This window comes from Drosophila navojoa, chromosome 5 (genome assembly GCF_054131105.1).
Source record: "Drosophila navojoa isolate 15081-1374.11 chromosome 5, UAZ_NAV_1.0, whole genome shotgun sequence".
NCBI lineage: Eukaryota > Metazoa > Arthropoda > Insecta > Diptera > Drosophilidae > Drosophila > Drosophila navojoa.
Window position 1 is genome coordinate 5,566,150 of NC_142893.1, and position 23,404 is coordinate 5,589,553.

The 23,404-nt window shown below is 38.1% G+C and overlaps 3 protein-coding genes across 6 annotated transcripts; 1 reads left to right on the forward strand and 2 right to left on the reverse strand.

Annotated features, from left to right (window-relative positions):
- Positions 1 to 3,876: 3,876 nt before the first annotated feature.
- Etf-QO (electron transfer flavoprotein-ubiquinone oxidoreductase) lies at positions 3,877 to 6,730 on the reverse strand. Of its 4 annotated transcripts, none has more exons than XM_089260820.1 (7): positions 6,555 to 6,706; positions 6,487 to 6,505; positions 6,288 to 6,358; positions 5,786 to 6,012; positions 5,149 to 5,720; positions 4,643 to 5,092; positions 3,877 to 4,579 (listed from the first exon to the last, which is right to left on the reverse strand). In XM_089260820.1, the coding sequence occupies exons 3-7, from the start codon at positions 6,313 to 6,315 to the stop codon at positions 4,042 to 4,044; spliced, it is 1,815 nt and encodes a 604-aa protein (XP_089116946.1). In that variant the 5' UTR covers positions 6,316 to 6,358; positions 6,487 to 6,505; positions 6,555 to 6,706; the 3' UTR covers positions 3,877 to 4,041. The 4 variants fall into 4 exon arrangements, with proteins under 4 accessions (XP_089116946.1, XP_089116948.1, XP_017959022.1 ...); XM_089260822.1 differs by having other exon boundaries at positions 6,571 to 6,705; XM_018103533.3 differs by lacking the exon at positions 6,487 to 6,505 and having other exon boundaries at positions 6,555 to 6,730.
- A 388-nt stretch (positions 6,731 to 7,118) lies between these two features.
- Positions 7,119 to 13,714, reverse strand: FMRFa (FMRFamide related propeptide). Its single transcript, XM_018103552.3, has 2 exons — positions 13,471 to 13,714; positions 7,119 to 8,532 (listed from the first exon to the last, which is right to left on the reverse strand). The coding sequence occupies exon 2, from the start codon at positions 8,518 to 8,520 to the stop codon at positions 7,513 to 7,515; it is 1,008 nt and encodes a 335-aa protein (XP_017959041.1). The 5' UTR covers positions 8,521 to 8,532; positions 13,471 to 13,714; the 3' UTR covers positions 7,119 to 7,512.
- Positions 13,715 to 17,144: 3,430 nt separating this feature from the next.
- On the forward strand, positions 17,145 to 23,302 carry LOC108653186 (putative fatty acyl-CoA reductase CG5065). Its single transcript, XM_018103543.3, has 7 exons — positions 17,145 to 17,332; positions 20,307 to 20,486; positions 21,480 to 21,573; positions 21,649 to 21,812; positions 21,879 to 22,664; positions 22,726 to 22,983; positions 23,045 to 23,302. The coding sequence occupies exons 2-7, from the start codon at positions 20,320 to 20,322 to the stop codon at positions 23,127 to 23,129; spliced, it is 1,554 nt and encodes a 517-aa protein (XP_017959032.1). The 5' UTR covers positions 17,145 to 17,332; positions 20,307 to 20,319; the 3' UTR covers positions 23,130 to 23,302.
- The last annotated feature ends 102 nt before the right edge of the window (positions 23,303 to 23,404 follow it).

Genomic DNA, 23,404 nt, shown 5'->3' on the forward strand with positions numbered 1-23,404 from the left:
TTTCCAGACCAGTGCAATAGTTTTGATGAATTTTAGTCAGCTGGAAGCGAAAAGTTTTGTTATTGGTTTTCTTTTAAATATTAAGCGAAAAACAAGTGACAGTGTCATATCTACAATTATTGTCTAATATGTAACTTATAATAATAATACGCATATACATATACATATATGTATATGTGTATTGCTAGTAGCTATAATTTAATGTTATCTAAATAAACACACACAAAACCAACCCATACAAAAACATTATTCATAAGTCATGTTTGAAAGCGCCCCCTAGTTAGTTAAATATTAATTTTAAAAAGTAAAAAAAAAAATAATAATAGTTATAAAAACTATATATATAAACAAATAATTATAGAAATGTTGCTAGTAAAGTTTTCAAACTCGTTTAGTTCTTAGTGTGTTGAGCTGATTTAGTTTAAATCAATTTAAAGAAAACTTAAACTTAGGTCAAGTGCAAGCGATTATGATTGTATATATCAAATATATATATATACATGTTTTGTTTCGAGTAAGTTTTAAAAATTACACTTAAAATATACGTAATTCATGCAAGTCATATATAATATACTACATATACATATATAACTATACATAAGAGATGAACAAGTTTTACAAAATTGTCAAATCTCGCTTACATACACACACACACACACACACACACATGAAAATGTACTCAAAATATGTTTTGTTTCCTTTATAATTCTTCATGCAATAATTTTCTGAATTCAAGTGCAATTTATGAATTTTCGGTTGATTATAGTTTGCAATATTAATAGACAAAATTTATAATAAAGAAATTATACATAAATATATATATATTTTATTTTAAAACAACGACTCAGTTTAATTTAAAAATATAATTTATGATTTTGTATTAGGTTTACACTTTATAGTCTTTTTGCGTGGGCGTTAAGAACTTTTGGTTTAAACTTAAATTAAAAAGAAAAAAAAAATACCTTATTTAAGTATCATAAAATAAAGTAAAATCCTTATTTTGATAGACTTTAATTCTCTTTGATTTGTAAGCAAAACGAAGTCATAATTTGTAATTAACTTAAAAAAAAAACACACACGTGAATTTCTGTTTCGATTTGATGAAGCCTTAAGTTCTTTTTTGTATTTTTTACAACATATATATACATATATACAGTTTAAATGCAGTTTGTAAAACAACAACTCAAAACACAAAATATAATTTAAATAAAAATGATTATAAACAATTTCTTTTTATTTTTAGTACTTAAGCGGCTAGCTACATGTCGGTGGGTGTGGCTGTGTACATGTCAATTGCACATTTTAAAATTTTGTTTTTGTATATGTATATATACATACATATATATAAATAAACACACACACAGTCATATATAGATATATACATACACGTAAACGCGCTCTGTAAATATTTGCTCTGATACTACATGACCTGTTGCACTTTATACAGCCCCAATGTAAAATGAAAAAAAAAAGAGAAAAGAGAAAAATAAGACAACAATAACAACAACATATGTATGCAAATAATTTAACAGTACTTCTATTTGTATGCTACGGACTGTAGCAGCAGCTGTGCATACTTGATATAGCGCGAAATTTAACGATCCGAATGCACAACAAATGAACACAAAAACAATAAACATTTACACTTTACAGGTTTCCCAAAGATGAACAACAACAAGCTTTACATACATACATATATATATATATATATATAAAACAAAACTGAGCTATATAAATATATACATACATATATATATACCTATATATATATATAATAGAAAGTAGCTCAAGCTACATATTTTCTAGCAATATACTGAGATGTTAATTAGCAAAAATTCATTGAAAACAAACAGTTTGTACGAGTTCCTTTTTTTTTAAAGAAATATTTTGAAACATATATACTGATAGAAATATATACATGGAAAACATTTTGAAAATTTAAAACAGATTTGTGCATAAAAAAGGAGCTCGCTACAAATTGAATATATATATAAAAAAAGATTGAATGAATATTAGCTGTCCATATATGGTCAAGTATACTTAAATGGTACTCAAAAAGTACTTACAAATACTTGAAAGTACTTGCAATTAATCTAACCTAGTACAGTGAGTGTTAAATGTAGTGTACTCCCATCCCCATTGATATATTGTGTTCTTAAGTTGAGCCCAAAGGTTCCAAAAAAATAACAAATAAACAAAATAATAATAATAATTTTTATATATAGTTTGCAAAAGAACAAACACTTTTCCAACAAACAACATTTTCTCCTCATTTCGGTTTTTCACATTTTCAGTTGAGTGTAAATAAAATATTTTGTTTTTGGTATACTAAAACTTCACTCTCTAGTGTGTTGCCTTAAGAACAGTGCCTCTTAAATGAACAAAAGAAAAAAACATAAGTGTTAATAAATACATGAAAAAATGTAATGAAACTGTAAACTTGATGGTGAAAATATTTCAATACAGGTGTTAATTGTGCTATTTAAAGAAAAAACAAGTAGTTAATGCAAACCTAAACAAATTGAAACAAAAATTAAACTAAGCTTTAAGAAAATACACAAAAAAAGAAAAACTATAATAAATTTATGGAAACTACTCATGTAGCGAAGAAAAAGCAGATAGAGAGAGAGCAGCACAAAATGTACAAAAAAACGTGGAAAAATTATGATTGGAAAGTAAAGAAATTACGATTCGGCATACAATTTTGAATACTTTAAGAGATCATACACACATATAGATATACATATAGAGTTATATATACATGATATATACGATGATAGTGCACTGTATAGCTGGACGTCTGCAAGGCGATGCATAGGTCACAGGGACCACAACATTTAAATAAATATTGAGTTGAATTGACTTGGAAGGTATTATCATCTGAAACAATTCAATTGAGATCAAATAAACTAGTTAAATATGTATGTTAAAGAATAAATGGAAATTGCACTGTTCTACGACGATTTTGAATGGGGCACCTGATTAAGATTATGAAACTCTATTAGAAACATAAGCAAAGCGTGTTAAATGGCAAACAAGACTTTATGCATTAACCATATATATATATAAATATATTACATTAAAATAAAAGCAGACACTATAGATCAACCATATATAGCCTAATATAGTATAATTTCAATTTCTAGTTTTGTTTTCCACTCATCTTCAATGTTGTTAATGTTTGATGTGTATTAGGTATTTGTGTTAAAGATAATTGTATGTGGTTCCATTTGCAATTCGTTGTCCAGAAGATAATCAATCATTAATGAGCACAAACTAAGACATAAATACGTACAGATTCAATTATAAAATTAATGTTTTAAAAATTAACAAACATAAGCTATGATTGGGTACCAGAAAAAGGCGTTTAAAAGTTTATAAAACCTTCAAAGCGCTGTCTTAAAAAAATGCAAAAAAAAAAAAAAGAAAATAAGAAAACAAAAATTATGAGAAATGAATATTTTACAAATTAAGTGATATGCAAGTAGTTAAGTTATAAATATATACATATATATGTACAAGGCGCTCCAGATCGATATTATATATAAATATATATAGTTATCATCAATGTATTTCTGTTCAAAAAAAAAAAAAAAGAAAAAATACTAGTAACAATTTTGATGAAACATCAAAAAATAACAAAAGAGAGCAGCTAATAATAGAATGGAAATAAAAACCAAAAATAAATATTTATAATATATTATATATTATATAAACAAGTTTTATCCGTGCACTGAATATGAAAGGTTTTGACAAATTGATTGTGGCATAAATATTTACCTACAAATTAAGTTGATGTTTTAAACAAAATGAAAAGTAGCGATCTTTTAAATAAAACAAAGAAAACACCTTTTTGGCAACTGAACATTTACATACTTTTCATAATTCTCAATATTTGTTTTATTGCAACCTTTTTGTTTATAGAGTAATTTAGAATTTAGAATTTAGTATTTCTCTCTTGCTTTTTTTACAATTTACAAACTAATCAAATGCATTTATGGTACAACTTCTACAAATCTCTTTGCAGCATTGGCATTTAGTTTACATGCCATTGTAGGCGGGGCCGCCGCCACCCTCGGGCACCACCCAATTGATATTCTGTTTGGGATCCTTGATATCACAGGTTTTGCAGTGAATGCAGTTTTGTGCATTGATTTGTAGCTTCATATTGCCGCCCTCCTCGTTGGGCACATATTCGTATACGCCGGCAGGGCAGAAACGTTGCTCGGGTCCCTCGTAAATGGCCAAATTGTGATCGACGGGTATGCGATCGTCCTTCAATGTTAAATGGGGTGGCTGATCGCCCTCGTGATTGGTGCCTGTGAGCGCCACCGACGAGAGCAAATCAAACGAGATTTTGCCATCTGGCTTGGGATATACAATGCGGGGACTAACATTTGCCGGCTGCAGTGATTCGTGATCCTGAGGGCCATGCTTTAGAGTCCAAGGCTCGCGACCGCCCATGAATATGGAGAAACCACTGAGCACAAGGCCGCCATAAAGACCCAGAGGATTGTGGAAGGACGGATGCACATTTCGCACCTTGTACAAGTCTTTCCAGACAAACGATTCCTTGATCCTAAAAAGGTAAATGCATATCAGATTTTCGATTAGCTATAAGTTTAAGGTCCTCCTAGCTCACTTGTCTGCATAAGTTACGGGCTCCACGCCAGCTGTGGTCTGCGTGCCCTCATTGATAGCCTCCAATGCGCTCTCAGCGGCCAGCATGCCGCTCTTCATGGCGTAGTGCGAGCCCTTGATACGTGGCACATTCAGGAAGCCCGCACTGCAGCCGACCAAGCAGCCACCGGGGAAGGACAGCTTCTTGGGCAAACTTTGAAAGCCACCCTCGTTGATGGCACGTGCGCCATAGCCAATGCGTGTGGCGTTCTCAAACACATGGCGCACCTTGGGATGCGTCTTAAAGCGCTGGAACTCCTGGAACGGACTGATCCATGGATTCCTATAGTTTAGGCCAACCACAAAGCCAACGGCAATGGTGGGTGTGGGTTCATTTAGATGGTACAGAAACGAGCCACCATATGTAAACCGATCCAGAGGCCAGCCAATTGAGTGCTCCACTAAACCAGGTCTATAAATAAAATAAGTTCCGATTGTGCTCTAGCGTATCCTTGCTTGATAACTCACTGATGGCGCTCGGGTGAAATCTCCCACACTTCTTTGAGTCCAATGCCGTAGGTTTGTGGTTCGCTGCCTGCGTTGAGGCCGAACTTTTGCATAATCTGCTTGGAAAGATGGCCACGACAGCCCTCGGCAAAGATTGTGGTCTTCGCATGTAGTTCCATGCCACGCGCAAAGGTTTCTTTGGGTGCGCCATTCTTGGCGATGCCCACATCATTCGTGGCAATGCCTTTGACGCTGCCGTCCTCATGGAAGAGCACCTCAGAAGCTGCACAGCCAGGATAGATCTCAACGCCTAGTGCCTCCGCCTGATCAGCGAGCCATTTGACCAAGTGTCCCAGGCGAACAACATAATTGCCATGATTGTCCATGGGCCAGCCCTTGAAGATGGGTATGGATATGCGGCCCGTTTCCGTAAGGAACGAGAACGTATCCTTCGAAACGGGTGTGTTCAATGGTGCACCCTGCTCCTTCCAGTCGGGGATGAGCTCGTTCAAAGAGATCGGATCGATGACAGCGCCGGAAAGAATATGACCACCGGCCTCAGCGGCTTTTTCCACTACGCAAACGCGAATTTCCTGTCGAGCAAGAATAAAATTTGTGTTATCGTTCGATCTGGAGAGCTATGACATAAGCAGCTCACCTGATCTTTTTCAGCAGCCAGCTGCTTGGCACGTATGGCTGCCGACATGCCGGCTGGTCCGCCACCCACGATGACAATATCCACCTCTTCGACACAACGCTCCATGTCCACGTCCTTCCATCTTTCGTCCTTCTCCCGCGGATTCAAAGTGTAGTGCGTGGTAATCTTCGGATATTTCGCTGCCTCTGAAACGCTGCGCACAAAGGCGGGCGTAAAGAGCTTGTGAACTGGGCGTGGTTGCAGAGAAAATTGCATTTATAATTAGTGAAGCGCATAAGCTGATAAGAAATCAATGAGATTCCCAATACGAACTCCAATCAGAAGAGAGTCTAAACATTTCGCAGAGTTGGCAAAGGTTCATATTATATAAACTGCTTACGTTTTTATTATTCTCTGATGAATTTCATATTCTAGAATCTCATCAGCATTAATCTTATGTAATCGCCAAATTGTGTGTTCTTGTTGTTGCATTTATAAATTAACAGTTTTTTCTTAAACTCACCTCGATGCATTTTCAACAGAGCCGACATTATCGCCTTTATAGCCAGCAGCGTATTAATCTAATTGCAATATCTACAATGTACATATAGAGAGTACATTATTTATTTATATATTTCAGTATAGATAGCAAATAAAAACAAATACAAGCGCCGCGTCCACCGCCACCGCCAACAAAGCAACAAGTTGGACTTTAGACTTGCCTGCCAATTGCTGTGGCTGCTACAAATTCAATCATTTAATTGAATATTTTATTTTGCTTGCAACTTACTTGAATTGTTCCTCACCGTTGAGATTTCGTTGTGTTAATAAATGGTCTATGCAGATTGAATACGCAAATCAAACAAACGCGAGACGGGTTGGTGCCGACAGAAGCCAACCGCAACATTCAGCTGTTCAAACTAGAGATGTGTGCGTGTTGCGATTGTGCACGATGTCGCAACTGCTCTAGTTAATTACTGCTGAACCGAAAAACAAACTCACTAAATTCTAATTTACCGTAAAAATATAATTTAAATTTGTTTTTAACTGGTCATAATTATTATATTTACCTTTTTTAATTCTTTGTATAAATACGCATTGCTATGCGCTTTCATCTGGTGGCAGGCAGCTGGCACGCGTTCACCCCTAGCTAACAACTTGTTGCTTTGGCGCTGCCACATCGCGCACAGCTAAAACAGTTGAGCTCACAACTGAGTTTACATTGTTCACGCTACCGCGCAACAGATGGCGCCAACAGCAAAGCGATTAATTTAAATTACCTTTTCGTTAAGGTCAATGCCAAAGCCGATGCCTAATTTAACGCTTTTAAGATGTCAAAAAATCGACTAATAATTTAGCGAGTGGTCTTTATTTAAAAGATTGTTCACAACATTTGCATGCATTTTAGGGAATTACATTTAACACTTTAAATTTTCGATATTAGATTTAGTTTTATGACATTTTAGTGTCTCTGTGTATACATATGTATGTGACCTTTGACCTTTGCTTTCAATATCTATATATTATGTATGGTATATCGTTTGACATAATTTATTGAGCAGAGCAAAGATTTGATGAATTTTTAATCCAGCCCTATTAAAAATTCAAAGTACAGTTGTGTTTTATAGTTTTTTTTACTATTGCAACATTTATAGTGTGTATATATGTATGTATATATTTGTATCATCATTTTCAGTTGTGTTTGGCCAATTTGAAATATTTACAGCGTGCTTTAAGTGTGTGAGAATTTATGGTTCATAGAATTGCTCCTCCGATTCGGTTTGTTCGCCGCTTTTCAATTGCTGCTGATCATGAGTTGACCTCTGAGCCTGCCCCTGACCCTGTTGAGCTTGCTGCTGCTGCTTATTGAATAGCATCGACATGGCCTTATCCACGGGATTAGTCTCCTCAGTGCCCTGCTGCTTGCCATCCAGTTTATTTAGCTGCTTGGACTCCGAAGAACTGGCTAATCCACCTCCCGTTCCAGTTCCGGCTCCAGTTCCTGCTCCCGATCTATTTACGCTCTTGCCAAAGCGCATGAAATTCGAATCCATTTTGCCGAAACGCTCGAAATCACTGGGCGCCGCACGTCCGAAGCGCATGAAATTATCCGGACGACCGAAACGCATGAAATCCTGTTTGGGACTGCGCAGCTCCTCATGGAAATTCATATTTCTGCCGAAGCGCATGAAGTTATCGGAGCGTCCGAATCTCATGAAATCCTGACTGGGATCACGTCCGAAGCGCATGAAATCGGAAGGGGAGCGACCAAAGCGCATGAAATCGGAAGGCGAGCGACCAAAGCGCATGAAATCCTGCTTCGGATCACGGCCATAGCGATCCATGCCCGAACGCTTGGCAGCCTCGTAGTATCCCGGTCCCGTCGCCTGAGGCAGTTGCTCCGGCTGCCGCTTGCCGAAGCGCATAAAATTGTCCTGCATAGACTTGCGCTTCATATCGTAGTCCGGATCGTACTTTGAATTGGTCTTGTGGGCGTGTTTCTGAAAGCGTAGTACTACGGAGTTTTTATTGTAATCAATGCCAATGGCCGAGATCGGATAGCGAAACTCCAGTTCAGTTTGGTCCAGTTTATCGCTGGCTAAACCATCCAAAATATCAGATTCCACTGCCTTGGGATTAACTTCCTCCGATTCCAAGAGCGAGTTCTCTATATAGCCTGGCGTTTCGATGATCTCGCTGTGTATGGCCGATTGCATCTGGTAGAGGGCCAGCAGAAACATCAAGGCAATGCCCATGGCTAAGAGGAGCTGCAGAAAGAGAAAGAGAGAGGGAGAGTGGAGGTGAGTGGGAGGTAAAGGTAGCATATAACATAATTATAAGATGCTGGACTTAAATCACTTGCTACATTATCTATTACAAGTTTTAATCACATTAACGCCCTCGCGTAGGTCACATTCATTTTACTTAACAAGTACAACAACAACAAGAACAGCTTGGACTTCTTGTTGCTGTTGTTGTTGTTGTTGTATAACAAGTTGACTTAGCTACTCCGGTGGCCGGGCAGCTGCTTAACGCCTTTTGTTTGCCTTGGGCTGGACGAAAGTGTCCCGCTAATTAACCATAACAATATTTATGCGATAATCCATCCACCATGGCAAGAACGAAATATGAATGTGCGCGTAAAAAGTTAACCAAGCGCATTAAAAGGCAACAACAGCAACAGCAACAGCAACAGTACCTGCAACAGCTACAATAGCAACATGAGTCTATACACACACCCACACACACATACGTAGACACATAGACACATAGAGGCACATTAAAAGCCATAATCCAACTTGTTAAAGGCGCTAAGCAGGCGCAGCGGGCGAGCAGCAGCAGAAAGCAGGAGGAGGAGCAGCAACAGCAGCAGCAGCAGCAGAGAGAGGAGCAGAGCTAAGGGAGTAGCAACAGATAAAGACAGCAGAAACAAAGCAGTAAGAGGAGTAGAAGTGGGAGTAGCAGTAGGAGGAGCACTCGCTGCTCCGGCAGCATCATCAGCAACTGGAGAGAGTTGATGTATGAACATTTCGCTCTTCGTCAGCAGCGAAATAGCCCATTAGAGATGCAAATGATTATGGGTTTTGGATGCGGCCACAGATGAAGGCGTCGAATGGCCAAAGTGAGGCGCGCTGTCCACGCACTGCAGCTGCAGGAGCTGTTGTGTAAGTAAATTAGCGTACGGCTGAGAATTATGAAAAACTTGGCCGAGTGCAAAGGCCAGACAGAACTGGGAACTTTGTAAAGCCAAGAGTTCCGCGAAGTCTCTAATGTACATTCTATATATAGGTTTAGCAAGAATAGATAATGCAGCACGGAAATATGGGAAACTTTTAATCCGGAGTTAAGATTTTACAGACTTTTGAGCTTAGAGGCAGAATTTTCTTGAAGCAACAGCAAATTAATTAATAATTTGGTCCTTACTGAGAGGCATATTCGATTTGAACACACTCAATAACTATAAATAGATTTCGTATAAATACTCCTCTCGAAAGGTCATAGAGACCTCTAGTCTAGCTAATGAAAACTTGATTCACTCTATAAGCCTCACACTCTTCTGTGCAGATCGGAGATAAATCTATTCTCGGCAAATGCATATAAAATATTTATATATTTCTTTTTAATCTGATAAAAAACCCTGAAAATGTTGTTGCTACATATAAGAGTTCGGAAATCGGATAGACACTCGGACAGACTGTTTATAACTGAGTTAAAAGTTAGCTTCGTGTTTCACTTGACATTAATATGCGCGATGTTGGTCAACTTATCGCTCAATTTAAAAATTGACTAGGCCATCTGAAGAGAAACCGTTAAAAAACTTGTTCAGACTACGCCGTAGACACCAGCAGCAACAGCAGCCACAGCAGCGACAACAACAACAACAACATGTTGACCCTAAGCTGCGCTGAGCTGGCAAATGCTGCACATTAACATACATTTTATGTACTCCACATTAATGTAACATTTCACAAAACTTGTGTGCAAAAGGAAAAAATTACGACTAAGTCTTGTTAAGATGAAGACTAAATACCCTAACTGACGAATTGTTGCTAGGTAAACTAAATTTTACTGGGTGAATTAAGTTTAGAAGGAAGTTTATAATTGTTGCAGAGAGTTTTAATAGTTTTGGAGTAAGATCTATCTAAAAGAAAGGCTGCAAAAAGCCCTTGTCCGTGAGTGAATCGAAATAGTATCAACTCATCTGGCAGTCACCTTCTAGTAGCTTTACTGTCTGAAGGCTATAGTCAAGGTAAAGGTTGTAAATTTTATAGATTTTTTCAGTGGCTTGAACATAATTAAAATGATTTTCCGAATCGACTTTATGGTTTTCTGAACAGGTTACAGTTCGATTGACCTATGCTGCAGTAATCTGATATTGTCTAAATTTATAGCCGCAACACACAATTTTGTTAGGGGTTGTGTTGCTATGACAGCTTGATGATATAGTTTTAAGGGATAATAGGCTAGAAGTTGTTTAGGCTGAGCTTGGTTAAGTTAACTAAAAGTTGGGAAACACTTTATAATTAGGAACTTAGGTTTCTATGCCTGGTTTTAATAGAGTAGAAATGAAAGTTAAAATTTCAATAATGAATTGCAAGCGAAAGACTTCAATGATATATTGAATCGTTTAATAAATTATTAAATATTCTTCTCTTCTATTCATATACTATTAAAATATAATCCTTATATCATGATATTTAGCATATATTTCATGTCAAATTGCAAATGCCCTGAACAAGTGTATAAAAGTACGAAAATTTAATGCTTTATTGCTGTTGTTGTTGTGTCTGCTGTTGTTGTTGTTGCTGCTGTTGTTGTTGCTGTGTCTGTTGCTGCTGTTGTTTGTATTGCAAGCGCAATCAGACGCAATTCATTTGGGGCAATAAGTGACAAATGGCAAGCGTTGTTTAGGCCCCGCCAGCAGCCCCTTGCGCTCCTCCTATCCGGCCCTAACGCATTCGCGGTTATTTGTATTCGTATGCCGCAAAGTGTTGCTTGCAACATGCGTCCGCTGTCGAATCGAGGCACTCGAAGCGAAGCGCAGACAAACCGTCATCGAATTTATGACGAATGATGCACTCGACAAGCATGTTGCAACAGCATTTAGCAGCAGCAGCAACAGCAGCAGCAGCAGCGGCAGCTGCAACTGAATTGATACGATGAAGAAGAAGATTCATCATAAATTTTCGCAACTTTTCGGCACCTTTATTATTTCACACTCATCCCGCATCACACATACGTCGCGTGGCTCAACTCATGTATCAAATATCAATACACACACACTCACACACACACGCACGCACACTCGTTAATTCGCTTAGCTGCCATATGAAAGTTGAAACTTTGCATGCTTCGCTTTCATTTTCTTTTCTTTTCTTATCTTTTTGTCTGATTTTGATTTCTAATCAGATTTTCATAACTGAGCAATGCGATACATTTGAAGTGTCTTCGGCTTGTAGCTAAATTTAAATATGTAATTTATCAGGCATGTAGGCAGCCAGCTCAGCGATGACACGTTAAAAGACAAATGATGGCCCCGTGTGGCACTCAGATATTTGCAACATTTTTAGCTACCAGCTGTAGCTCCTGTGAACTGCTCCCATTGTCAACGATAAATCAAAAATGTTTGCACGCATCGCAGCTAGTTCTTGAGCTGCACATATCATAAGCCCGGATAACGGCTAAGCATTTCCCACCTCTGGTTGATAGTGTGAGGAAAAGCGGAAAAAAACACACACACACAGAGCTGCGCTGCGCTGGCAAATGGATATGGAGATCTAGCGACGCTTTGTTGCGGCTGCTGCTCTCCGAAGTGCAGCCGTAAACATTTCAATTTACTTTCATTAAGTCCAAAATGTGTGTGTGTGTGTGTGTTTGTGTGGCAACTATTACTATGTGCCGCCTGCCATCTAGCACCTGAATGCTAACTCTAACTGTATTTATGTAGTGTAGCACGTGCTTTGGGTTCACTTGCCTTTTGGCGTGCAGCCGAACAAAACTGAAATTTGATATTTTCGTAAACCCTTTTCAATCTATTCGCCATAAATAACATTCCAAAAGACTTTAACTCTTAGTGATATAAAAATACTAAAATACTAACTTTAAGTCTTTTTTGGCGACAATTTAGTTTTCTTTTCACTTCTTTTCTGTTTTAATAAAGTAAAAATCAAAATGTTTTAATTACTTTTTATTTAAATAAATAAATAAAAATAAAATATAAAGCACTATAAAATCATACAAAATTAATATAACAATTAAACTTATACATATATATTTATATAGTATTCAAAAGCATCATCGATAGAACAAAATCTTTAGAAATAAATTCACTTCCCTCTAATTGCCACGCTTTCAGCTTTTTATGTGATTTCGCAGCGAAATTGTTTTTGAGAATTGAATTTAACAAAGTTGAATTTAAAATATAATCAAAAGACTTGAACCTTAATGCTTAAAACTTTTGTTTATCTTAGTGAAGATTCAATGTTATATAAGAACTTGATAATAAGAAACAACAAAACATCAAACATGCTGTGCGTCATCTCTAGCTCGTAAGACTCAGCTGGCTATTAACATAGGTGTTCTGAAGCAACTTATGCAGTCTACATTCAATTTAGACAACTTTTACGATTAGATATTGTATAATATTAGAGAAAGTTTACGGGTTTCCTTTAATTATTATTTTTTTTAATAGCTGGTTATCTTCAAGCAAATTATCTACGGGTATATACTCTAAATTTTATAAGATTTATTATGTTTACAAATTTCTAAATGAATTTGAAATAACAGAAAAAACTGTAGAGACCTGCTAAAATTTTTCACATATTTTAGTTAAATATTTTAAAATAAACTAATTACATTTATCAACTGTCCTATCATGGTATTCCACTATATAAAATATAGAGCAACATAAAGCAAAACTTGTTACTAAAAAATCACACCTAAAAAAAAACTATTAAGCAAACAAACATAACTGATATTTATTTTATTTTTTTTTTTTATTCTCAAAAATTCTCAGGCACTCTTTATCTCTAGCTCTGTTGTTAGTTTATAAATAATTAAAACTACTTACAGTTCTTTTCACTATATTATCGAATTTTATATAGAGTTTGCTCTGCATAGATTTTGAAACAAATTCATGCTTGACTTTCACAACTGTCAATGTCCTTTCACTCAGCGTACGCTATATTTAGAGATCAAGAACTCACCTTTCTTTTCGAATAGGGGATATCAAGTTAAGCGATAATTGCTGGGCAATTAAATCGACATTCCTTTTGAAGAAATACCAATTCGTAGCACTCTTTGCACCGACCACTCGCAGCAACTGGCTCTTGTTCCACTGTGTGTGCGGCGCTTTCTTGGGGCAGGACACTTGTTGACCGTGACAAAGTGAAACAGTTCTGTGCAGATGTTTGGCGAAACATCCGGTTTTATATAGAACCTGTCCACGAACGGCCGACAACAAACAAACGACTGACGACAGACGACAAACGACAGCCGACAGCCGATGTTGAGGATAATGTGCGGGCGGCCTGGCCACCCAAAGCCTCTGAGTGCTGCTTCTGTGTGTGTGTGTGTGTGGGTGGTTTGTTGAAGCAACAAGTGTTGCCAGCAACATGTTGACTGCAGTTAAATTGAATGTGTGTGAGTGTGTGTGTGTGTGTGTGTGTGGGCAGTTCACTCTCACTGTATCTACTTATTTATTTTTTAATTATAGCTCAACTGCAGGATATGAGTGGGGCCTGCAGTTGATCTGATTTTACGAATTTAATGAAGCTGGTTGAAGCAACAAGTGTTGCCAGCAACATGTTGAGTGAAGCAGGAGTTGCCAAGCCAAGTATTACCGTCTCCCTCTCTCGCTTCGCACTTTATTCAATTACAGTTAAAGAGCAAGCTGTGAAGATATATACGTCAGCCTTCCGCTAGCCTTTTTTTTTTTTTTGGTCTTTAGCTTTTATTTTTTGGTTTCGCACCTCACTTAATTAGCTGCCCTAGGCAGACGGAGATGTTGCTAAGCACATGTGTTGCTGGCAGCAAATCTATGTGTCTACATCCTTCTCCCTCTTCCTCTTCTCTCTGTCTCTCTCTCTCTCTCTCTCTCTCTCTCTCTCTCTCTCTCTCTCTCTCTCTCTCTTATGCTTTATTTATTTACAGTTAAACTGCAAGCTTCAGATAGAGGCCAGCCTTGACAATGTCCGACTGCCTGCCTGGTTTTTTCTTCTTCGTTCATTTTTGGCTCTGATATATTTGTTTGTTTGTGTTGACAGACAGACTGAAAGGCTGACAGACGACAGACGACAGCACAATGGCCAACAATGCGGCTTATTGTTTGAGCCAGTTTTCAGCTTTATTAACTGTATGCAGACAGACATGCATGCAGTATAATATATGTCTCTCTGTCTCTCTCTCCCTCTCCCTCTCTCTCTCTCTCGCTGTATGCTTGGCAATGACGCAGCAACATTTTGTCGCCGCTTTGCTGGTAATTCTAGCGCCAAATTGTATGCAAATCGCCCACAATTGTTATGCGCCGCCCACTTTTAAGTTTTGTCAGCTGTGGCAGCAGCATTGGCCCAACACCCCCAGCGCTATCCACCCATACCCCTTTTGTCTTATCGCATCCAATTAGCTGGGTCTTCAGCTTCAGCTGCTCTGGCTACGTGTGCGTATGCGTTATAATTTGGCCTTGTCGCCAGTTGCTCTTATTGAAGTTTTATGGCCCTGTAACGGGATACCTTGTGGCGCCTTCAGTTGTCCCATTCGTCTGCTATAACCCAATCCCTCACTCTCCGCTCTCTCTCTCTGTCTACCCCTTCTCTTCCGCTCGCCAGCTACTCGCTTTGCCCTCTCCCTCTCTCTTTTGGCTGGGCGGGCATTTGCAGCTAGCGGAAGTCTGTAATTACGGCCACACTTTGAAAGGCCAAGTTTAGTCGCTTCTATTTGTTTTCGTCTTTCGATTTTTTGTTGTTTCTTAGTTTTTCTTGTTGTTGTTGGCATTTCGGAACAACACTCCCAGTCGGTGAGGCTTACTGGCAACAAATGTGTCAACCATTGTCTCCATTTGTTTTTTCTTTACAATTTTTATGATCGTTCAAAAATCAATAGCTAACCATACATACATATGTACATAAGCATATACATATATGTATATTTGCATTGATAAATATGTATGCATGTTGATGAGGCTCATTTGCATCAATGCTCAAACGCTCAAGTTCAAAGCATTTGCTTGACCGAGACCGTGGACACCCATTTGGTGGTCCGTATGCCTACCGTGAGTCGTCATTTTTTTGGAAGAAGAAAAAAAGATCTACGAAGTATAGGAAGTTAAGATTGTGAGTGTGCTGCAGATATCAAATCTTAGGTCTTTATGTTTTAGTTTTTTCCAGTTTCGTTTTCGTTATTGCTGAAGATATTTATTAGATAGTCAATCTAATTAAATTTAAGGTCAGCTTTGGTTGCATTCGAAAACAGGTTTAGTAGCTCTTTGATCGTTGTGTAATACAATGAATACTAAAGAAAAACCTTTTTGGAATACTTAAAGAATATTTATTGAAAGAATATTTATTAAAATAGTGTTACAGGTGGACATTAATATTTTGTTCTTATATAATTGAAACTATATCATTAAACAATATTCATATTTCTTCTATTAATATTGTAGATTAGGCCTTATATATATGTATTTATATATTTTCCTAAAGAGTATTTCAAGTGCATCATAACTAATAATCGAAATATTTATACCATATACAACACTCAATGGGTGTTGAACACAACTGGAAATAGAGAAATACATACTCGTATATATAAATATATTTTATAACGATCATTGAACAAAAACTTGATTAGCAAATTGAAGCAGCGCTTGACAAAGGTTTGCTCCAAATGTCAAGAGTATATTTATAGCTAATATACCATATTAGTTGTTCAGCAGATGTGATTATAGCAACTCTTGTTTTCTGTATTTCTATAGGTTTCAGTTAGTTGAGTTGGGTTTGATGTCAATGCCATTGTTAAGATTTTGTTTTGGTTTGCTTTTAGTTATGTTTAATGCGTGCAGAGTCAACGAGTGTAACTAACAAGTAACGGGGCGGGCAGGCACGCTTCTGGCCATGGTCAATTCTATCTAATTAACGGGCACACACTTGAAATTTATGCATGCGTTATGTGCTATAAAGATGTATGCCATAAACCATTGCCAAATCAGCAACAGCAACGTGAGTGTGCTATAAACATAAATTCAAAACGGACAAACCAATCCGACGTCGGCTGCCGCTTGCTGCTGCAGTTGCATCACGTTCTAGACTGCATGGGAAATCAGCGGGCATCAGCAATGGTAGCAACAGCAGCAGAGAGCAAATAGCAGAGGCGACAACCACTACAGTTATTGAGCAATGACCAACGGTAGTTGTTGCTCTTTATTGAAAGAAGCTTTTGTCGAGCAGCAGCAGCAGCAGCAGCAGTAGCAGCAGCGGGCGCGGCAGCAGCACGACAGATCGTTTACTTTGAGCGCGCGCAGCCAATTATCGAATGTAAACAAAAACAAAGCTGAGAAATCTGCTTGCATGAACCTCTGACCGGGAGAAGCCAAGCTTGGCCGCTGAGCAGCGACGCCAACGTCGACTGCAACGTCTTTTGCATACTCGTGAGCGTCTCTCTCTCTCTCACTCTCTCTGTGTGTGGCTGTGTGTGATTGTGTGCGTGTGCACTCAGCTAGTTTTTGGGCGATTTCAATGTCCGTGTGTGTTATAAACTAACCAATACATGCACAAGGCGTTATATAGCTTAGTCTTTTTCTCATCGTATTCACTTAGTCGTTTTCTATTTGGCTGGTATTTTTTTTTTTTTTTTTTTTTTGTTGTTATATTTTTTGTGAGTGCGAGGCTCTTTTCCTAATTGTCAAGCCGAGTTTGTTCAGTTGGTGTTTGGCATTCAGAGCGCGCGTACGACTATGCGAATGCAGATCGCTTGGACATTCTAAATATATCCTGATAAACGAAAAATCAAATACTTATTAAGTGTTATAATACAGAACTGTCTTTTGAGTGAATTTTGGATTATAAGAAAAAGGTGTGCCTAATTTATGTGTGAAGCAGCTAATGCTAAAAAATAAAAAAATTATTTATTAGTTAACAATTCTTGTAATATTTTTAAGTGTTGTGTACTTTCGTCCTCCTGTTTTTTAATTGACTCGATAAATATCAAATGATTACCAGATCTAAGCACATTCCCGGCATTTTGTATATTAATGGCTTTTCCTTCTTGCATTGACATCTTTGGCTTGGCTCAAACTGGTTGCCCAACTCTTGGCCAAATAACCAAAAAATTGCAATTGAACAAGTTAGCTGCGTCGGCGTCTTATTTTATTTTTGGCAAAAACTATACTTAACCTGTCGCATTCCCATGTGCTCCATGACACCAGGTGGGGTTTTCTCACCAACTCCAGTTGGGGCTCGCTTCGCCATGGGCCTTTTGTTATACTCTATAATAGAAGCTGTTTACAATGTGTGTTAATTAACTAGGGATGCACATACAATAACAATTTAAGCTATGTTTCCCTCAATTTATTTCAAGTCTTAAGACTTATAGAAATTATTTGTAGAATTTAATTAGCAATTCATGCATAAATCCTTTCTATAGAGATTTAATTTGTGTATTCAACTAGAGTCCTTAGTTTGATGAGTATAAGTACTTATTATATCTACTGTATAATTAAAACTGGAATTGCATAGAAGCCTTTAATTGAAGTCAGTTGACTGAATTTGTTGTAGTGGGAGTCAACTTTAATCTCAAAATTACAATTGTAGTGGAAGTAGCAGATTTCCCATAGCGTTCAGTGTATATGACATCTTAAGTGTGTTAGTCGCAAAGCTCTCAACTTTAGGCTAGGCTTTGGGAATACTATCTTTCCTAATACTGGAAGCCTTGCCCAATGATTTCAATATATTTCAGTCTCTTCCGAAACAACCTAATATCACAATCAGTAACTTAACTTGGCCTTTGTTTCAGGTCTATAAATCTACTCAATCAATTCATAAACAATATCTCAAAAGTGGTTTTCCTTGTGAATAAAATTGATATAGATTTTGATAAACTTATAAAAAAAACATAAAAAAAATTGAAAGCAGGTCTTACATAACAAATAACAAAAAAATATATAAATAAATAAAAAAAAAAAAAAATTAATAAATGAAAAAAAAAAAACTAAAACCATATAATAAAAAAAAAAAACTTATTATAATGAAACAAATTTTTAATTTTTGATAATAAACTTTAGAAAAAAAAACTTCAAAAACCATAAAAAAAACATTTAATAAAGAAATATTTTAAATATAAATATAAACAAATTTTAATATAAAATGTATTCATTAAATTTCTATATATATTTAACAAACTTCATGATGGATAGAAATAATATAAAGTCACATTTAAATTTTATGGTGATCTCTTTAATTTCCTGCTAATAAACCTCTCATTTATTACGATTTGATAAGATCAGCTCTATTAATTGTTATTTCTCTTACATTAAATCACGCCTAATTTAATTTATTGCATTGCAATTCGCCTCGACTCTTGATTTGAAGAGCATCAAGTGTAAGAGTCTGTAAACGATTCGCTGCAAACACTTAACTGTTGCTGTTTATATTGTGTTTTATCTGGGAAATCGTGTGCATGCACATCTGACGACGACGACGCCCAGCCTCTCAACGGGAATCAAAGCAGCGGCAACAATGCCAAGAGAGCCCAGGCTAACAGCTACAATTGCAATGTAAATCGCTTCGGAATCACAGTCGACACGTATAGAGATATATGCATATATCTATTTATATATATATATATATATATATATGCAACAGTGTAGATCATATACAAGTCTCCAGCGTTTTGGTTGCACGTCAACGAGGCGCTCTGCACCTCTTAGCTTTGCCTGACCCGTCACGTTTGCATGAATGTGTTGTTGTTGTAGCTGTGATCGTTGGCGAAATATAGTCTACCTTTATATGTGTATATACATATATACATACACATTTTCCACCTATTTCCATTACAAAGCAATTTAATTGCAAACGTTTTTCGATCGTGTTGGCCCTTGTTTATCGGCTTGGCATCTCAGACCCTACAGCTAATAGGTTAACTGAGCTGAGCGAAAGCCTAGTCTGAGATGTGTAACAGTTGGCCAACAGCAGTGGCAGTGGCAATGGCAGCAGCAGCAGCAGCAGCAGCGGCTGTTAATGCATTTAGGGCTCATTAAATCACTTTCCAAAACACGTTCGTTGCCTAAGTCTTTTATTTTTGAGCTGCATTCTTCTCGCAGCGAACGGAACCATAAAACGCAACATGTCTAATTGCTGTGATCTTGGCCCGGCGTCATAGCCATTCTTGTCGGCCAATGTTAAAGCTATTAACACTCTTTTCATTTGAAATCTTTAAAATCAAGCGATCGTAAACAAAAAACAACAGCTAAACGAATCTTTAATTTCAGCTTTTATACATTATGTAAAAGCTCATTAAATTTATGAGTTTTGGTTTTGCAATTACTTTTTGGCATTATGAAGTCGGCGTTACATTGTGTAGTCCAACAGGTTTCGTTAGATTTTGAAGGACATGCGCACAGTCCAGTTACCTAGTCGGCGCCCAGTTTGGCGTTAGCGGAATCGCTCCACTGACTTTACAAGCTCACTATCAATGGCAGCCAGGCTGAGTGCTTCGCGCCGTTGCAGCCCACAGCTGCCTCGGCTAATTGGCCCACATGTGCCGCATGGCGTATACGCAGCCGGCGCGTCGAGTGTCAAATATGTGGCCAGTTGGACTTGGTGGTTCGTTGAGTTGCTCATGAAGCATGTCGCCATGTTGACAATCGACGAATTGGTCGCCGACCACTTGGCAGTTAGCATTGAGGGCAGTTGGCTTATATGCCGTGAGATCTGTGAAAACCAGTTGATCGCTCAGCCAAGATCAACAATAATTATAGTGCACTTGGTTAACGCCATTTAAGCCAACGACGAGGACATTAATTATAATTCTACTCAACTCTTGTTCGTAGCTCTAGCGATAAAATGTCTACAAAACCCAAATTTACTTTCGAGAAGGAGGGCACCCTGACGATCGGACATGTGGACGAGAACGAGATCGATCGCGTGGCCGAGAGCTTCAAGGGACGCAGTCTGTTCATTACGGGCGGCACGGGCTTTCTGGGCAAGGTGCTGGTGGAGAAACTACTGCGGTGAGTACAACGGGGAGTTAGCGAAATAAACCGAGACACATAGTAGTAGATGTACATTAATAAACTTTAATAGAGACACCTGCGTGACCTGAGTCTTGGGATTCACATTTCACATTTACCATTAGTTGAGCACAAAGCAAAGTCTAGTAAATGGCTATGATCTAATATAAACAAAAACTTGAAATATTTAGGGGAAGACTCGAATACTCTAGCACTTCTCGTTGCCATAAAAACGATCAATTGACCAAAGGAGATACATTTTTATGAGAGCTGCATGTTGGTAATATATGCAGGGCATGTTTGATTATTATGATCAATTGAAAGATTAAAACTTGTATAACGGTAAAATGTGTTCAAGGCTAGGCATTGATTGCTGAATTTCTGAAGTTAACTAGATAAACACAATTTATGTTCGATTAGTTCAATCACCGATTGATGCCAAGTCGAGTAAACGTTTATGATCTAAAGATTGCAAAAAAAAACTTGTACTGGGCTAAAACATTAAACATTTCTGCATGGCACCGATGCTGAAATACTCTAGCAAATGTTCAATTTGGTCTATACTAAGTGCCTATATTCATGTACATATACAATAAAACAGATTTTTATACATAGCAGCCTTTTGACTTGTATTATAAGTTATACAACATATTTTCCACTAAGCGTTACACGCTGCACAACAAAAACCATATGGCCACAGTTAGGGCATACGAATGATATAAACTGGAAGTTAATATAGCTTGTAGACTAGGTTTAGACTATAAAAGCTGCGTGCTTTAACCTAGAATAAAAAACTAGCCATTGCATAATAAGCGGCATGTCTAATAAATTAAATTTGGCTAAAAGTGGGCGGGTGGGTTAGCTGGTTGGCTGCCTTGGCTAACAGCTGCCGCAGCAACAGTCACAGCCACAGCAACAGCCACAGCCACAGCCGGCACACGTGACCTCAATAATTCTCAATAAACTGAGATTATGCGTTATTAATTTTTGCAGTTCGTGTGGTGGGCTGAAGCGCATTTACTTGCTCATACGCCCGAAGAAGGGCAAGGATTCGCAGGAGCGCATTAAGGATATATTCCAGAATGTGGTAAGACAAAGTGACTAATGAAACTGAATTAATGAAACTGGATGCGAGGCTAATACAACCCTATCAATTGGCCAGCTATTCGACCAAGTGAAGCAGATGCGCGGCGAACAGCACATCTTGAACCAGGTGGTGGCCATAGCCGGAGATGTGATGCTGCCCGGCCTGGGCATCTCCGAGAAGGATTTGGAAACATTGCGCAACGAGGTGTCCATTGTGTATCACTGCGCAGCTACAGTGCGGTAGGCATCTGGATATATTATCCCTGCAGACCTTTCTCAACTCCGCTCATTCCTATTCCATCTCAGCTTCGACGAGCCCTTGCGCAATGCTGTCTTCATGAATACCCGTGGCACCAAGTACATGCTGGAGCTGGCTGGCACTCTGAAGCATTTGGATTTCTTTGCCTACTGCTCGACGGCCTATTGTCATTTGCATGTGAAGACTTTGTATGAGAAGCCCTATGACCCGCCTGCGAATCCTCATCAAGTGATTCAGGCGTGTGAGTGGCTAACCGACGAGGAGGTGTCTCTCATCGAGCGTAAGATTCTGGGCGATATACCCAATACTTATGCGTATACCAAGTCCCTGGCCGAGGCTTTGGTTGTGGAGAAATTCAGCGAATTGCCAGCTGTTATTTTGCGTCCATCGATTGTCATACCCATTTGGAAGGAGCCCATTCCTGGCTGGACAGACAATATCAATGGACCCACGGGCCTGTTGATTGGCGCCGGCAAAGGTGTCATACGCACCATGTACTGCAACTCCTCTGGCTATGGCGACTTCTTGCCCGTCGATGTGGCTGTCAACGGCATTTTGGTCGCCAGTTGGCGCAACATTACGGCCGGCACGGATCACACGAATCGTGTTGCCCACATGACTTCCTCGAATGACATTAAAGTCTCCTGGGCAGAGATTATAGAGCTGGGTCGTTGGGTTATCGAGAACAAGGTGCCGTTGAACGGTGTGGCTTGGTATCCAGGTGGCTCCATGAAGTCCAACTACTATATTCATTACATCTGCATGGTTCTCTTCCAATGGCTGCCAGCTTTGTTTGTGGATGCTTTGCTCTTACTTTTCCGATATCCGCCTGTGTAAGTGGACTACATCAAGCATAGTTAGGCTAATTATAATTGCATTTTATTCAATCCCCAGTCTCTGTCGCGTCCAGAATCGCATTACAAAGGGTTTCGAAGTGTTTGAGTACTATGCGAACAACGTTTGGAGCTTTGATAATTCAGAAGCTGTAAAATTACGAAAGTTAATGAATAATAAGGAGCGGAAGACATACGTAATTGAGAAGATTGATCTGGATTTGATAGACTATTTCACCAATTGCGTTCTGTGTGCTCGTCGCTTAATACTCAAAGAGTCGGATGAATCGATACCCGCGGCAAAGCGGCATATGAAAATGTAATTTATGAAATTTATTTAATTATGAGCTTCATTTAGTAATTTTTCACTTTGCTTACAGCATGTGGTTCGTGGATAAGCTGTTCAAGTGCATGTGGCTCTTTGGCATCTTATATATGCTCTATAGATGTTTCTTCGCCAGCTAAACTCAGTTTCACATTAAGTTTAGTTAAGTGCTGGAAACCAAAACCAAGACCGATTGTTACTTTCTGTATGTTTATAAGTTGTTTAGCTTTAGTTGGTGCTGTTTAGCTGTTTAGTAATAAGATTTTGAATGGAGAAAATAAAACATTGAGATATCAAATGAAAAATCCATAAATTTTAAATTTGGCGCTTTGATATGGATTTTTAGCCAGAGCTGCTCATCGATAAATATCTGAGTGCAGCCCATCCACAGTTGGCTTGCGATATATCGATAGCG